Source organism: Penicillium odoratum (genome assembly GCF_028828045.1).
Source record: "Penicillium odoratum strain IBT 22623 chromosome Unknown utg000002l_segment0_segment0, whole genome shotgun sequence".
In the NCBI taxonomy this organism is placed as follows: Eukaryota; Fungi; Ascomycota; class Eurotiomycetes; order Eurotiales; family Aspergillaceae; genus Penicillium; species Penicillium odoratum.
This window is the reverse complement of record NW_026643144.1, coordinates 1,846,642-1,862,402: the sequence shown is the minus strand read 5'-3', so window position 1 is coordinate 1,862,402 and position 15,761 is coordinate 1,846,642. Positions and strand designations below refer to the sequence as shown.

The following is a 15,761-nucleotide window of genomic DNA, read 5'->3' as shown; positions in this document are numbered from 1 at the left end:
AGGAGCGCAAGTCTCCAAATAAGAACCTGACGTGACGACACTCGAAGATGACTTTCCGCCCGAACATGTACTCCACGCCCGTTTCGATCGACGCGGGGGAAAGACAGGCTTGTACATGTTGTGGTTTAACGTAATGAGATTTGGAGTAATGGAATGGAAGGTGATAACGTGCTAGTATTTTGATTGGTTCATTCCACCGAAGACGGTAGTATTGACCAATCATTGCATAAATCAGGGGAATTAAGTGTTTGAGTATGGACCCATAGGGCTTGGCTCTTTCCAGAGCTTAATCCTTGCTCTTCTACTAGTCATTGGTTCATCTAATCCACTTATGGCAATGGGGTTAGTCGACCTTCCTAATCATGCTAGATCCGGCTCCTCCGTACACTGCATATGTTCGGATATTACTGTAGGATATTAGGAGTATTAGGTCTCAGTGACCTCTGCATTTATATCTAAAGTTTGCCACCCATCGGGTCATCTATCCGAATAGGAGCCTGTTCCTATCTCTATTGAAAGGAATGGGTCATGGTGGATCTGTGGGTCCACCTCACTTATCTCTTTCTTCATCAAATCGTCCTATGTAAAGATTATCTCTCACCGGGAGGCGAGTGATACGGTAATACACCGAGATTTGGTAAGGAAGTAAACCTCGGAGAAATGGAGAATCGGATGTCTTGCTATTGATAGTGGAAACTCGGGAACTAAGCCCTTCAGCCCAAACTCAATATGGTATGACCCATGGGAGACCGCGCGTGTCTGCAGGTCCGCGCTGATCCGCGGCTCTAGAAGATTTCCTTATCAGAGAAGAATCTAGACTTGTAACTTTATTGATTGGCTATAATTTTTGTGATCAATTCGATTGATAGCAAAAGTCATAGGGAAAACCTCAAGCGTAATTGTGTATGGATGTGAAAGAATGACATTTTTTCGATTATTGATTATATGCAGTCGCCCGATAAAACAATATCCCGGAGTTATCGGAGATCCACGCCAGCCCCGGATTATTAACCCCGTGTGGAGAGACTGTTGGGGTAAGAACATATTAGCCAACCAGCTCTCTTTCACATCCATTCCGGTGGAGATGGATGCTTCGACCTAACAAATATAGCTAGCTCTTGACCAACTCCACATGACTTCATGTTCGGAAAATGAATGATATTGCCAATGTAAGGCTCAGAAAACGACCATAATACCAGCCACTACAGCAGCAGTAACAGCCAACGGTCCAGCAAAAAGCATGCTTGCACTATTGGTCAAAGTACCCGAAGCAGTAGAAGCAGTCTGATTTCCAGAAGCTGTGCTGGTCGTGTTCGTGGAAGTTGCATTGGCACCTCCAGACTGTATAGCTGGAGTCTTATTACCAAAAGCAACCAGATTTGCTGTGAACACACTAGCTGCGCTGATCTCTTGTTCCATTCCACTCGAGCCGTCATATTGCTTCTTGTACCATTGTATACCACAGGTGTTATTTGAACCGCCGGTGCAAGCCTCTGCAGCTGCCTCTGCAGAGCCCTGTAGACGTGGAAGAATGTCATCCATCGTGTGTGGCGCGACGGTAGTTATCAGGGCGAGGTCACGCATGAAAATTCCCTTGAAGAGAATCTCGTTGTTGTTGCAGTTCTCACTCCCTTCACATACCAATTCTTCTATGATCTCTCTGCCGTATTTTGCAGGGAAAAAAGTAGAGAGACTAGTGTTCAGTAGCCCATCTACGCCCAGTTTCCACTTCGAGCCACCGTTGGTCTATGGGTTGTCAGAGTTGTACCGAAATCTAGGAGAAAGCCACTGCCTTACCAAATTATACATATAAGCTGCACCGGTGACGTATGTACCATAATTTAGCGACCACTGGATGTTATCCTCAGTCGCACAGCCGTTCTCGACATCTGTAGAATCAGAGACAGACCAGGTCTCATTGTTCAAAAGCGGGGAGGAAGAACTCCAGTCCCAGATCTTCTCAGCCCAGTCGGAATAGGTCGTGTTACCCGTGTACCGGGCCAGGCGGGCAGCAAGCTCAAAGAATTCGCCATTGGAAAGTGCGTTCTTCATGTTGTAGCCGGTGCCCTCGTATGTGTAAATCTGCCACCGTAGTCCACCACCACACGTGGCGTCATCCCAGCGGGCCGCCTGAGAGTTGAACACGGCCGCTGCCTTGGTCGCCCATGAGGCCTCTGAAGACGTCTGTGGCAAGTCAAACTCCGCAGCGGTCATCGCCGCAAGCCCCCAAGGCGATTGATCATCATTGCCAATAAACGAGCTATAATTTGCAGTCATGTAGTCATTGTTGTCGCCACTTTGCCAGTTCATTCCCTGGATCACGGCCGGGTTGTTCGAATCGTCGCCGGTCAGATACCAGTAGTGAATCATGGTATCGAACAGGACGCTGCCTTCCCACCATTTGGCGGGGAACGCGCCGGGGATGTGGCCGGTCAGATTTCCCTTGTAGTAAGACATGGCGCCGTACGCGGCCGTGCGAGCCGCGTTCTTGACGGACTCTAGTAACAGGTCAGAGTTTTATTCGGCACCAGGGCTGTGAAACGCAGGGAAGCTTACGCTCATTATTGATGTCAAGATCAATGGCAGCGGTCGCGCCGGCGAAAAGAGTGATAGCCGACGCTATTCCCCAAGTATTCCCAAACATGATGGGGCGGGTCGGCCGGAAGCCCAGCAAAAAAAAAGAGAGTAAGAAAGGAAGGACAAAAACGAGAGTAGGTTGCCCCGCAAAACAGCGCCACCGATGCCTTTATACGAAAGCCATTTGGGGGCTAAAGAGGCTCTCTGCTAAGCACTAGTAGCGTTTGTGATTTGCGGTGCAACCCTTTTTATCGTGGGGACTAAACGAAATCATCGCTCGTGACTGGTGAACGGAATGGATTACAATCTCGTCTAGACTGCCAAGTCTTGAAGCTATGCCTGATATGCTCAGGGTAGGGGTCCATCCGTCCTCGGTTAATTGGCTGGATCTTTCAGGGACCAACCCCATTTCTAACGCTAGTGTCATCTTGGATTTTGCGGAAGATTTTAGTGGCTCAAATTGAGAAATTTGATTGAAATCGAGAAACTTGATTGAAATTGACCTTGTAGATGACAGGGGGAAAAGAACACGCTTAGCCCGAAATTGAAATATGCTCCAGCATAGCACTGGGAACTTGCCACCCGTGGTTCAAACAAGCTCTCCTGAAGGCCTCTACAGCCTCACCAATTCCGTAATCCCTCCGATGATGTTTGGCCAGTCGTGCTGGCCGAGGCTCTGTGCTGCTAAGCGCGAGACGAACTTGCAATAAAACATTGTCCATGGAAACAGCAGGTGACCAGCCCGTGTTTGTCAACAGTTCCATGCACATTGCTCCACCAGCAGTCACATGACCGCCTCCGCCGGCTGCAAACTCCAAGAAACGGGGGCGAACAACTCGAATGAACGGTGGACTCATGGGAAACTCAGGTGGGAATCGTAGCTCGAGAACAATACTATTGATTTTGGCTGTTTTGAGGTCTTGCGCCAAGGGCAAAGCAGAGTCAAAGCTATGTAACTCCACGATCCACTGATACACAGTCGTGATCAGATTCGGATCAAGATGCCATCCAAGATCTTCCGAAACTTCTTCCTTCTGGATTTTCAGCACGAATTGCAGGCGTCTCTGGATTTGCTTGGTGGCATTGGTTGTTGCGTACCGTGGTGGTGGGATCAGCGGAAGGTCACTTGAGCTCAGAGTTCCCGGAACAAAGTCAGTACCACGAGGAGGCGTTTCTAGCTGCGATTTCCCTCTGGGTACAGCATCTATCAAGCTCATGGCTGTGACATCGTCATCCTCTGTCCCAGCATCGGATAACAATATGTTGAGGTCGGTGGTTGCTGTTAAAACGCTCGCACAATCATCGTAAATTTCATCAACAGCCGAGCTTTCCGTCAACTCCGGGGACTTTAGGGCCTGAAAAGACGCTGGGCGTATTAAAGACCGTTTTTTTGACGATGTCGGGGCTGAAATACCGAGCATTTCACGCCGTCGACTGCTGACTGCGGAAAGAGGTATCATGACTGGCTTGCTACTTGAGCCAAATGCCTTATGCTTGGGGTCTTGATCATAGCATATGATATGGTTCGCAATTTGATCAGTCGGCAGTGCATTGGAGCTTCCTACAAACAGATATCTCAGTTGAATCCAGTCCAACTGTCCGACAGCATAGTGCGGGTTTGTACAGACAAAGTCCGCTGTGCTGTTGACCAATTCATTCAGGGATAAAACATTTTGCATGTTGAGTTTGCTCCGTGGCCATTTGCAAGGGATCATGTCACGCTGATTGCTATAGCTTATTGAAGTACTGCAACGACTTGAAAAATAAACTCCATTCCCGCATGCTCTGCCATTGGCTATTTTGTCGAAATTGAGTCCTTCTCGCAAAATGCTGTGCCAGTTGCATACTGGACTGCCATGCCAGGCAAAAAAGGTCGGGTGCTTTGGACTTGTAATCATAGATACTGACTTAACGGCCTGAACAAATCGCTGTTCCTTGTCCGGAGCTCCTTGTACAATCCGAAACTGCATGAAGCCCGGCATTTCCCTCACTAAGTGGTTTGGATTCTCGTCGTCTTGGAGGATACAGGATCGGTTGGATGCAACGATCCACCGGAGCATGTCAAGTGCAGCAGGGGTTATTCGCTCGCGCCATGATGATAGACTATTTCCAGAATCTGAGGATCCCAGGAACTGGGACATCCTGTCGATACTCGGCAGTGTTTCCAACAAGCATAAAACAACGATCTGCTTCTTTTGAGGACTCAAATTATCGAAATTGGTGTCGTATCGAACGAAGTCCACCTCTGCGGTTTCGCCCAAAGTATCAGCAAGTTTACCGACTCTTCCTGAAGCAATTGGCTGCGACAGAGAAATAGTCTGTAGGGCCTCGTCGGCAGCCTGAACCCTACAATGCCAACCACTCGTCAAATCAGTCACTGTGCGAATTAAAAAAATCCAATCGCCGGTTTTGGCTCCACTTTCTTGGCAGAACAGTGTCATTGAGTCTGTTTTTAGTAGACCACTGCGGTAATTTGAGAGCTGCGGGGACTCTGCTGGCCTCTTTTGGACGGGAAATATTTCTTGGTCAGGAACCTGGATTCCTAGGCCGGTTGGGAAATCTTCAAGAAGACCCGCCTTTGCTCTGGCGTAAGCAAGAGACACAAGCAAGTCAACGACATTCGGCTGTTTCCTAATATCATGTTCCAAGTTGGGACCCATTCCAAAGTTCATGTATTGGAAGAGGCACAGTCCTTTGGAGCAGACATATGGTTTGAGGGCCTCAAAGCTGTCAAAGGTCTTGCAGTGGCATACAAGACAAAACTCCGTGCATCTAACAAAGTGACGAAGAGTGAACTGAATAGCAACTAGGGGAAATGAAGTTCTGGTCGTTTCGAACCCCGTGTCCAAGTAATGGTCAGAGGTCAGAACACTTGGAGGGGGCGTAACCCAGGTATCTTGCAATTGGAACTGAGGGTCGCTCGCGTCTTCCACTCTGGTGCCCTTGCCTTGGCTGGCGTGGAAGAGAAATTCTGCACCCGTCCATGAAAGATTGAACCTCTTGCGGAAATTCATGATTCCCAGTAGCCGCTCGTTCAGAAGTTTGTTGATCTGAGGCCCAATAAACATCGGCCTGAAGTTGAAATTTGTCCCCGGTGAGGATGGCTTTGAAGAACTTTTTGTCGTTTTCGATGATGGCGGAGGTGCTTGAAAGGCAAGGAGAGCGGCATTGAAGCACGATGGCTTGTAAGAGTCACAAAGTCCGATCCGCATTTGAACGTATGAGATCGCAGATCGATCCGCTTCCAAGATTCCTTGAATATCCTGATAACCGTTTGGATACCTAATCAAAAGCACGAGATACTCTGAAGACTGCAAATCCCATGCTTGCATAGCCTCCTCTGAAATGTCAAATTTTGACATGCGGCGAGCGATGGACAAAATAATTGGCCCTGTTTTGCTTCCCAGATACCCAACTTTGAACCCTGCCGCTTTGGCAAGGTGCAGGTCATCTCGAAGCTTATGTAAAAGTCTGGTTTCTTTTCGAGGAGGCAGATTAAATATTTGTTCATCATCAGAAAATTCCTCATAGTCGCTCAGGCTTCCATCACTGTCGTTGAAATCATCTCCATGGCCTGAATGTCCAGGTGATTGGGATTTCTGGTCTCGAAGTGCATTGTGGATCTTACGGTCAAGGATGATTAAAATGGCGTTGATGGAGATACCGGTGAAGCTGCCCCTATCCTGAGCCCGTTCAAAGGATTTGGTGATTGTTGGAATAATATTATCGGATGATGAGAATACCACAAAACTGTGGTCTATGGGGTAGTCAGAAGGGTCTGGGGCTCATAGTCAGTGCCGGGTCCACCTACCATACCGGGTATTGGGGATCGACTCACCAGAGATCACGACTTGGAACTCCAATATGACATCTGATTCAAGATCGTGAAAGTCAAAAGCAATAGAGCCATCATATTCTCCAGGAATCACTTTGCTCAGATGCAAGAATTGCCCCGGAAGGCAGGCCTCTTGCAAGTCAATACGAAATTCTTTGGTTGGCATGGTGAAAATGACTCCGAGTCACTGAAATAAGCGTGTGGCAGGAAGAAAAATTCAGATCCTATGAAAAGCAATGATGGGGTATTGGGTTGATGAGAAAAAACAGAACAAAACGAAAAGGGTGGCGGGAGGAAGATGGAAGAAGAGGGGAAGACAAAGTGAGATATGAACTTCAATGGAGTAGTTTGCTTATGAAGATGATGGCAACTTCCCAATTTGGAACAAAATAGGGCAAGTGAGTCCTTCAGTGAATCCTATACCCGAATATCAGGATTTTCTGTTTCTAAGATTGATATTTTACTTCATATGAATGCGGGGTGCTTCATTGTCAGCCTATTCTGAAATAATCATATTTATGTACCTAGATGATTCACAATATGATGCGCACATCTCAAATATTTAGTGAGAGTATCCTTGGTCATAGAGGTAGAATCCGCTGGTTCAAACCATATTGACTCTGTGCCTGATATTTAAATATGCTACTTCCCTAACTTTAAAATATATGTATGTACCAAGTAACTCGATTTATTATTGTGTTACCATCGTTTATCATGTTTTCCAAGGCATATAAACACTTTCTTCCAATCCCATCTTCTATATGTATCCTATCATAGCTCAAGTGGTAGATATCCAGGTTGGGACATGATTGGCTTGGAGTTGGGAGATCTAGTTGAATTCTCAGATCAACAATGCATCAACATGACCGATCGGCCACATAGCCACGTCATCCCGCCATACTGTCTTCTTCATCTAAGCAAGATCTTAGAAGTCATTGCATGTTTCAGAAATTGGATTTTGGTCGATCTCCATTCGCGTGGTCGATCTCCCCTCGAATTATAGTCTCGGAATTCCACATCCCCTTCGGGCCTTCGCCCACCATGGACTACGTCAGCTTGGAATGTCAGACATTTAATAAGGCTAAGAAAGGGTTCCAGTCTTTCCATTTATACAGGAAGCGCATCCCATTACTGGACCTTCGCAGTGGTGAACCAGTGTTTTGGTTTTGGGGCTGGCTATAGCCATACTTCCGCAAGCGGCTTAAATCGACTGACCCACAACGCATCTAATGGCTGACATTCTGGATTCAAGTGAGTTTCAATATCTATGCCTCCGAAAAGTTGAAAATCCGAACCGCATGGTCACATGGGCTAAAAATCGCGAGTATCAAAAGTGTGCACCAAAATGTCACGCACCCTTCCCAAAACCGAGGATCGCCAGAAATCCCGCCTTTACCAATTCCTAATGGAAGATATTCGCGAAGATCTACTCCTCGAGTGCGAGCTCCTGATGCTCTCTTTCGCAACAGGAATCCAAGATGCCGCTGCCTGGCCCGACTACTCCTGCTTCGCTTCCAACCAAACAGGCAACACACTCTTCCTCGCAATCGGCGTCGCGGGATTGACCCGAAACGCATACAGCTTCCCCAATATTGGTGTCAGTCTGAGTCTTTTCTTGGCGGGGGGCTTTATCATGGGCCAGCTCGGGAACTATGTTGGTGTGCGGCGACGCTTGTGGTTATTACTTAGCAATCTCATTCAAACCTTGTGTGTTTTCGGGGCGCTAATCATCCAACATCGGTGGCCCATCAAGCGGGATGGACCTGCTGCTTTGTCTGTGATTGCGTTGCTGGCTTTTTCATCCGGTGGACAGGTTGCTATGAGCCGTTCGTTGAAGATTACGGAGATTACAACAGCTATGGCCACAGCTGCCTTTATAGATGTGGTGATAGATCCGGATTTAGGAAAGCTGAAGAATCGGCTGCGCAATCGGCGAGTTATGTTCCTCATTATGCTGACGGCCGGTTGTTTCGTTGGTGCTTTTGCGCAGCGCGAGATTAACTCAAATTTTCCAATTTTACTTTGCGCTCTTGGAAAGGCATTGGTGGGCGTGGCGATGCTATTCAATCGACCTATTAAGCAATCGAGATCACCTGCCAGCTCGATGGAATCATTGAAGGTGTAAAGATTTATACGATTAGGTACGACATTTGGACATGCTTTTAGAATAGACTGTACCTCATATACAATAACTACATACACAGTTCTTTTTTGAAAATGATCCTGGACTATTTGCGCGAAAGACCACTCACTTATTTCAAACACTGATGTTGGAGGGACAGGCCGCCTCGGCACCAAATAACATATTCCAGATATGGAGACTACTATCCATATATTAGTGAGGTGGGACACAGCAGTATTTTCATCATACCCTAAATGTTTGGCACTGATGCCAACATTCAGAACTCCAATGGGAGTGCGGAATGTAAACCTTGGAGTTTGAATTTGAAATTCACGTTTGACTATGGTACACAATATGATAGATGCTCTATATCACTAGCTTGCTGGCAAATTTGAAAGAACAAGAGGGCCAAGAAGACCAAGAATAAGATATACAGCTGCGCAGGGTGGCGAGAAAGAAACTTGGAGAAAAGAGATGCATACTGACAATAGAGAGGTGAAGCCAAGTGTGATGTGACGACAGGTGCAATAATTTTGATACAAGTTGCTGGCTTTGCAAAAATATAGGTGGAATGGATCTTGACCAGCATAAGTTTCTCCAGGACGATTCATCCAGGATTTTCGGCGTGAAACTTTTCCATTGCGAGTAGAATCACAAGGCTTTCGCCTTGCTATCTTAACCTGGGTCAGACAATCACTGGCCCATGGTCTTCTTCATACCCTCCAACCGCTCCAAAGCGGTCAGCCCCGGGGCGAAGGCAGGGTCGCTATAAACGGTTTCCAGATCTGTGGGTGTGACATGGCCCCAGGCCCGCCATCCGGTGCTCTTGCCGTTCCAGCGAATCTCCTGGATGACAAAGTGTTCCACGCAGGTTTGCTCTTTGGCAGGGACCCCAGTAACTTCTGCGTTCGAACCCTTTGTGGTTTTGGACATGGACTGTCGGGAGGTCATACGCAGGACGATCTGGCGAATACCCGAGTTGGGAACTTCGGGAATTTGGGTTGCGCGGTCTGACATAACACGGATACCGGTAAAAAATGTGCTTGGTCCTCGAACCCATTTGACAAGGTTCCAGGTCACTTGCTGGTTCTTGGGTCGGCCTTCAATCTGTGAGGAGAGATTTTTGGCAAGACCTTCACCACAAATACGACGAATGCCGGAGATATCACCTCTAAAGAGTAGGTGTAAGATATGTGTTTAGAAGGTGGGGAAACGGGCTAGAATGCAGTAGCTTACCCTGCAAAGGCAGTGTACATATCGCCATACAAAAGGCGCCCAATCTTCCGCCGCTCTTTCAACATCAAGGGGATATTGTTGATCCTCTTGCAATAAGTGACCAAACTGTCGAGAATCTTAGCTGGTGTCCAATTGCTGCAATCAAACGCTCCGACATTCATCATGAAAGGCACCTCGATACCATAAGAGCATTTTCAGACGACCGGAGATTGCATGTATCACCCACCTTATGAAGTTCTGGAACCAGCTCTTCAACGAAACCCATTCCATGTTCCACCGATCCCGCGGGCTCTTGAAAACCGAAGGCAGATCCCTCCACAGCGGCCGGACAAAGGTTCCCGGCAAAATTCCAATATCACTAGGTAATTGACCAGTCATGAGTTCTTTTTGCCGAGTCTTCATCGAAGGACCTGTGGGGGCCTTGGGCGAGAAGTTGGTGCTCTTGTATGCCCATCGCTGAGAGGATTGGCAAAATGGTCGGTATTGATGCGAAGCCGGGGTAAAAGTCTGTGCGATCACGGAGCTTGGACGTGTGGCGCTAGCAAAGCTGCTAGCAGGCAGGCGTAGTGAGGACGCCATGGCGAGCTGCGACTGGGAAACTTGGGTGTGTCTGCCGTGAAAGTCCGCGCAGGAAGGATAAAATCCGCAGGTCACGTGTCGCTCTCCGCGTTCTCAAGGTACGGGAAGCTGCTTCAGAGAGCACAGGTCCCCACTTACTCTTCTTTTCTCTCCCCACTCTTCTTGTTCTAATCACATTTGTCCTGCTTGGTGTTTATTCTGTACAGGCTGTTCTGGCAGAAATTTTACTTTCTTCAAATACCGACACACTTTCCTTTGTTTCCGCAAATCAGCCGCCTGGGGGACGACGACAGCAACGCTCCGGGCTACGAACTCGCTCGAACTCGATATCCCGGCAATCCTATACCCTTGTGCCCATTTTAGGGCTTGCGTGGCGGCCGCATATGCCGTAACTGTGTTCAAAGGCTGGCTCCTCGACGTAATGCCTCTCCTCCGCCCTACTCCCTCCCCGCCCAAAAACTTAGCGAGTCAGACTTGAATCTCCCGCGATCAACCCTTCCGACAGAACTTCTTCAGCCCCCAGTCTCGTCTCTATCGGGGCAATTCGCTAAAGAAGTGGCTCCAGCAGTGTCTCCAGCGGCTTCGCCGTCCTCGACCTCCTCTACATCCCATACCCCACTCAGCAGCGATGCTGGTCAGGCTGCTTCTTCACCGCTCCACCCCCGGGTGGCTGTGATTCTAGGGGTAGACCGCAGATGGCATATTCCTCTGTTGGTTTGTCGGGCCCTGAGTACACTCCCTGCTGCATGGTGGGGGTTGCGGTGCGCCTTCACCTTTCTGGCTGAGCTACTACACATTCGGCCGGGAATGGGACGGGAAGGATGGGCGGCGGCGATTATCGGAAGTGTGGGACAGGATTGGGATGTTGAGAGGAGATTTCGGGTGACTGAAGTGGCATTGGCCATTATGTGGGTATGTTAAAGTCATGTCTGTGGAGTAACACGCCTGGTCTGCGGGGATTTTAGAGTGACTAGGTTATATGTCCAAGCTAACATTCGATTCACTAGTGCTGCGCATCCGCATACCTTTCTTATTTCTTTGCAGATTGTATGATGTCTCGATGGTCAGTATAAATATTCTCAGAGACTGCTTCTACTCAAGATCTCTTTTGCTAATATCGGTGGCTCGAGCAGGCTTCTGAATTACACCCCACCGGCGGTTGTCATTCGTCTTTTGACAACAAACGGCTTAATTGCATACATAACTTCTTGGGTTCTCTATCTTTCTGGTGCATCCTCTGATCCTCGATGTCTCCTACCAGCCTGGATCTCAATAACCACCGTATGACGTTTCCTACCACCAACAGTGTATCCATACCCGTTATATCGACTAATGCTGACATATTATGACTACAGACCCTTACTTTTGTGTACCATGCAACACAAAACCACGCAACCATCAAACGTGAAACCGCAGCCTCTCTGTTTGTCGTATCTGTTGCTAGCTTCGTCAGCATGTCCTCGCTATTGATGCAACTTCATCTGACTCGAGAGAACGAACCGGAGGTTCCTGTCTTTATCATTACACGAAAGCTATGGGACTGGGCCGTTGCAATATTTCTACGCATGCGAGTCGCGAACGACCGTGTTCCTGGTGGAGAATTATAGCTTCGATTACCTTTCGGTGTTCTTTATTCGCTTGTCATATTTCTTTTCTGCGGCATGAAAATGGGAGCCCACCAACACCTTTTCATTTGCAGATAAGAATTTAGGGTGGAAATGTACTTTTCGGGATTTCCATGCTGATTCCTTCCGGACTCGACTTAGCGTGGCAACCCCTGATGCCTCATTGGGCAGTCCTTTTTCTTAGATTCCACTGATCTTTGATAGATCTAATACATCTTCTTTTGACTCGGATCCTGTTATTCTATACTCGTAAAATCACCGGAATGTAACTTGACAGGAGATTTACTAGTCAAAGATGCAATGAATATTTCATATTCTTTGTCAATACACAATAAACTAAAGGACACAATCAGGGCAACAGCGCAATGAGGGGATCAGTAGGAATGATAAGAAAATAGGTAGGGACCGATTAAGGAGATCAATACACCACTCTCCTACCTCCAAATCTCCTTGGCGAAGTCGATCAGGCGATGATGCAAGGCGTGATCGGCAAATCCCGTACGTAAGTAAAAAAGCAAATGAATGGAAAACAGAATTGAAATTGACGAAAATAAATCTGGGTCCGCTTAAGCAGATATGGGTATCTCCAACGCCTCGTTCCATCGTGATCCTTGTCCTAGCTAGAAAAATGACACGCCGGTCGAATATGAGGACGCGTGCACGTCGAAAGAAAAATTCAGGCGCAGGACAATAACAGTCCGAGTCTAACATGCCAGGCACACAGGGACGGAGAGGAGACAGGACATTTCGCCATTGATGAATCTGGGATGCGTACGGCTCGCCAGTGATGGGTTTATGGAATGTCTCTATTCCGCCGTCTACAGGGCAACCTAGACTTGGAAGGAAGGACCAGAACGAGGTATGGTGACTGGCTTAGAATCCGTGGACCTGTAGAATAGTCAGAGGTGAAAAAGTTAAAGAGCAGAGAAAAGTCATACCTTGACCTTGACCTTCATGGCCATGCCATAGCCTCGGAGCTTCTTGAAGCTATCCTCCTCCTCGGCAGCCTTAACCAGTTCCTTGGGGGGCTTGGGCTTGGTCAGGAAGTCATAGACATCCTTACGCTGATCGCCTTGAAGCTGAATCACCTCACCCATCTCATCGTCCTTGACGATGTTTCCATTGCATGCTAGTTAACAGTCAGCGTCCGATGCAAGCGAATATCGGTTCATGGCAAGAAACAAACCGTAAATCTTCTTCATGCGCTTCAAGATTTTCTTCTGGTCATACTTGTCCGGGAGACCCTGGCAGGTAGTCAGGGTCTTGCGACCATTGCGCTCTGTATCACAAAAGTTGTTAGTGAGATGTGGGATTTGTATGAAATGCGGTAGCCATGACGATAATGGGAACAGGAGATGGTGATAAGGTAGGATGGATAAACATACGCTGAATGCGAATATGAACGTAGTTTTCAGTCTTCGCGTTATTCTTTCCACCGTTCTCTTCGTCGACGTCGGCGAAGGGGTCTGCGTAAAATGGTGTCAGCCTTGGTCCAGAACAAAATCGTTACCCCACCAGCACTCTCGATGGCGATCATGGGGCATTTAAAGCACCACAACGGACAGCCAGCGACGTGGAAGAGTGCCATCGACTTTTCATATCATCGGGCCCCAAATTAAAGGGTCGACGGTGATATATTTCAGACAAACGCCCGGTCGCTGCTATAGGAGGGGGTGGTGGCGACCGACTTACCGAAGGTCTTGAGGTTTTCGATGGACATAAACTCGGCCTTTTTTCAGAAATGGTCCTTAAAAGCGGTTTTGATAAATGTAGTTGGAAATGAGATTCAATATCTCTGGGAAGTTAAGTGATCGCAAGGGTGTGCGTATGAAGAGAGGAGAGATTGGAGTGCTGTAAGGGTGGAAGAAATAGAGAGTACTGAGCGGGAAGAGTTTATGAGAGTCACGTCGTGGGGAAGGCGGTGTGTGACTCAGCGATTGCCCCTCCCAGGCACTGACTGCTATCACAAAACAGTGAAGTCGCCACTCTACCCACCCCTTTTACACAACAGTATGGATGATTGGTGGGCTAGCCTACAGACATGTCTAATCATGAAAAGATTGATAAAAATTAATTTATGATTACAATGAGCAATATCCAACCGGGTATCAGTACAGTGTGAACTGGACACTATCAATTGCACAACCAAAAGACCATTCACTGGTCTTAATCCAGATCTAGATCAGAACTTTATTCCAAGTCTGAAAGTCCAGATATCACGGGTGGGGGCCAAATGTAGTTGAGGGTTTGCAGGTGTCACAAGAGTCGACTCTAGGCCGACGGCATAGCAGCGGCGGGAGCATTTTTCGCCTGGGGAGGCAAGAAGAGGGGGAAATAGGTCTGGAGAGGTAGGTTAATATATAATCGCCAAGCAAGTGATCACAGGGGGGCATACAACAACGAGTGCCATCACTAACAAAAACTGGGTTAGTTATCGGGCTACCAAAAAACTAGGCAAGGGAGGAGGGAAACGTACATGACATAAGAACCGACATATATGCTGGAGTCGCGGCAGTCTTTTTTTGGTCAGGAGACTCAGCAAGCCAGCCCTGGAGTGAGAAGACGAAAGCCACCCTGTGACAATATTAGAGGCATATACTAACAATCACGAGGCTTTTGGCATACCATCCAATCATTCTGAATAATGTCGAGATCCAAGTTAGAAAAATCGCATGCCATGACTCGTGAATCTGCGGAGGTGCCTCACCTGTTCCGGGTGAACATCTAGTGAACGTGTCAACGTGTCATTGCTTCAAAGTCGAGTTTCATTCACTTACTGCCGCCATGGGCATTGTGCTCGACATGGTGCCTGTTGCATGACCCTATCAGATTCCACTGTATTCAACCGAAGGGTGTGATTGCTGGTAGTTGATGGCGCGACGTACTGGACATGTCGGCTTCATTGCCGCTCTTCGGGGGGTCGACGTAGGGGATCACTGCAGAGGGATTAGGGATTAGCCTGGATTCAGGAAAGAGAAAATAACGTGACAAAAAAACACACCGAGATCAGCCCTCCGCATATCCTTGTTTGACGCCATGGTGGGTTGATGGATTGATTGATGATGGGAGAGATGTCAAAAGTCTCGAGGCACAGTTCCCCATTCCCCGGTGCCAAGCCCAACCCCCCGGGCTAGACCCGAACCGTGGGGAGTTTGCGCGTTAGGAGAGATGTCCATATCCGTATCTCCATGTGTAGATCGAACTTTACCAGCGTCGGAATAGTGATTGATCTATTTGTGTTGCTTTAGGTGTTTCCATCTTTAACATTTGGAGTACGTGTTCGGGCATCGGACCACTGCATGGAATGATCTCTAAATTCGGGCCACCTGACGATCTCATTGGCTCATATAGGGTCGGTGAGAGCACGGAATTGGGTCTACAGAATGCATATGCAGATCGGTGAGATTGCACATCGCTTCTAGTTCTCCTTGTATCCAACCGTGACTGACATCTAATTCTAGCTCGAGCTTCTCGTGGTCTGAAACATGGAGAGATCGTGAGAAATCCAGAGTATAGTATTTCAGAGGGCAAATCGAACGGCAAATGGTTACTCCCTACGAAGTGCAGTGACAAAATATAAAGATTTCCGGAACTGTTATCGTATCACTGGGCGCTGACCCACGTATAACAACAGCACACCATATGATAGATCTCCTGTAGTGACCCGACTGTGGGCTGATACGGAATGTGGACGCCTCGGAGAGATAAGGCGGCTGAAGGGCAAACCTACGGGTTTGATATGATTCTCGTGCTTACATGGGGCGTCAAAGTTGAATTTCATACACAA

General features: G+C 47.8%; 7 protein-coding genes across 7 annotated transcripts; 2 read left to right on the top strand and 5 right to left on the bottom strand.

The window, feature by feature from the left end:
• Positions 1-1,176: 1,176 nt before the first annotated feature.
• Positions 1,177-2,644, bottom strand: N7520_002700 (glycoside hydrolase family 76 protein; the record flags this gene model as incomplete). Its single annotated transcript, XM_057136635.1, has 3 exons — positions 1,177-1,746; positions 1,798-2,498; positions 2,557-2,644. 3 exons carry the CDS (start codon positions 2,642-2,644, stop codon positions 1,177-1,179), a joined length of 1,359 nt encoding a protein of 452 aa, XP_056999321.1.
• Positions 2,645-3,110: 466 nt separating this feature from the next.
• Positions 3,111-6,578, bottom strand: N7520_002699 (putative ubiquitin conjugating enzyme; the record flags this gene model as incomplete). The annotated part of the gene is made up of 2 exons (XM_057136634.1): positions 3,111-6,334; positions 6,389-6,578. The coding sequence occupies 2 exons, from the start codon at positions 6,576-6,578 to the stop codon at positions 3,111-3,113; spliced, it is 3,414 nt and encodes a 1,137-aa protein (XP_056999320.1).
• A 1,179-nt stretch (positions 6,579-7,757) lies between these two features.
• On the top strand, positions 7,758-8,537 carry N7520_002698 (YoaK family protein; the record flags this gene model as incomplete). Its single annotated transcript, XM_057136633.1, has 1 exon — positions 7,758-8,537. The coding sequence occupies one exon, from the start codon at positions 7,758-7,760 to the stop codon at positions 8,535-8,537; it is 780 nt and encodes a 259-aa protein (XP_056999319.1).
• A 690-nt stretch (positions 8,538-9,227) lies between these two features.
• On the bottom strand, positions 9,228-10,349 carry N7520_002697 (uncharacterized protein; the record flags this gene model as incomplete). Its single annotated transcript, XM_057136632.1, has 3 exons — positions 9,228-9,705; positions 9,771-9,875; positions 9,997-10,349. 3 exons carry the CDS (start codon positions 10,347-10,349, stop codon positions 9,228-9,230), a joined length of 936 nt encoding a protein of 311 aa, XP_056999318.1.
• Positions 10,350-10,770: 421 nt separating this feature from the next.
• N7520_002696 (uncharacterized protein) lies at positions 10,771-11,956 on the top strand (the record flags this gene model as incomplete). The annotated part of the gene is made up of 4 exons (XM_057136631.1): positions 10,771-10,816; positions 10,855-11,261; positions 11,433-11,630; positions 11,705-11,956. The coding sequence occupies 4 exons, from the start codon at positions 10,771-10,773 to the stop codon at positions 11,954-11,956; spliced, it is 903 nt and encodes a 300-aa protein (XP_056999317.1).
• Positions 11,957-12,847: 891 nt separating this feature from the next.
• N7520_002695 (translation initiation factor eIF1) lies at positions 12,848-13,694 on the bottom strand (the record flags this gene model as incomplete). The annotated part of the gene is made up of 5 exons (XM_057136630.1): positions 12,848-12,862; positions 12,913-13,103; positions 13,161-13,253; positions 13,360-13,440; positions 13,667-13,694. 5 exons carry the CDS (start codon positions 13,692-13,694, stop codon positions 12,848-12,850), a joined length of 408 nt encoding a protein of 135 aa, XP_056999316.1.
• A 551-nt stretch (positions 13,695-14,245) lies between these two features.
• Positions 14,246-15,012, bottom strand: N7520_002694 (uncharacterized protein; the record flags this gene model as incomplete). The annotated part of the gene is made up of 8 exons (XM_057136629.1): positions 14,246-14,314; positions 14,370-14,386; positions 14,451-14,548; positions 14,600-14,611; positions 14,682-14,698; positions 14,752-14,783; positions 14,860-14,910; positions 14,976-15,012. The coding sequence occupies 8 exons, from the start codon at positions 15,010-15,012 to the stop codon at positions 14,246-14,248; spliced, it is 333 nt and encodes a 110-aa protein (XP_056999315.1).
• Between the last annotated feature and the right edge of the window lie 749 nt (positions 15,013-15,761).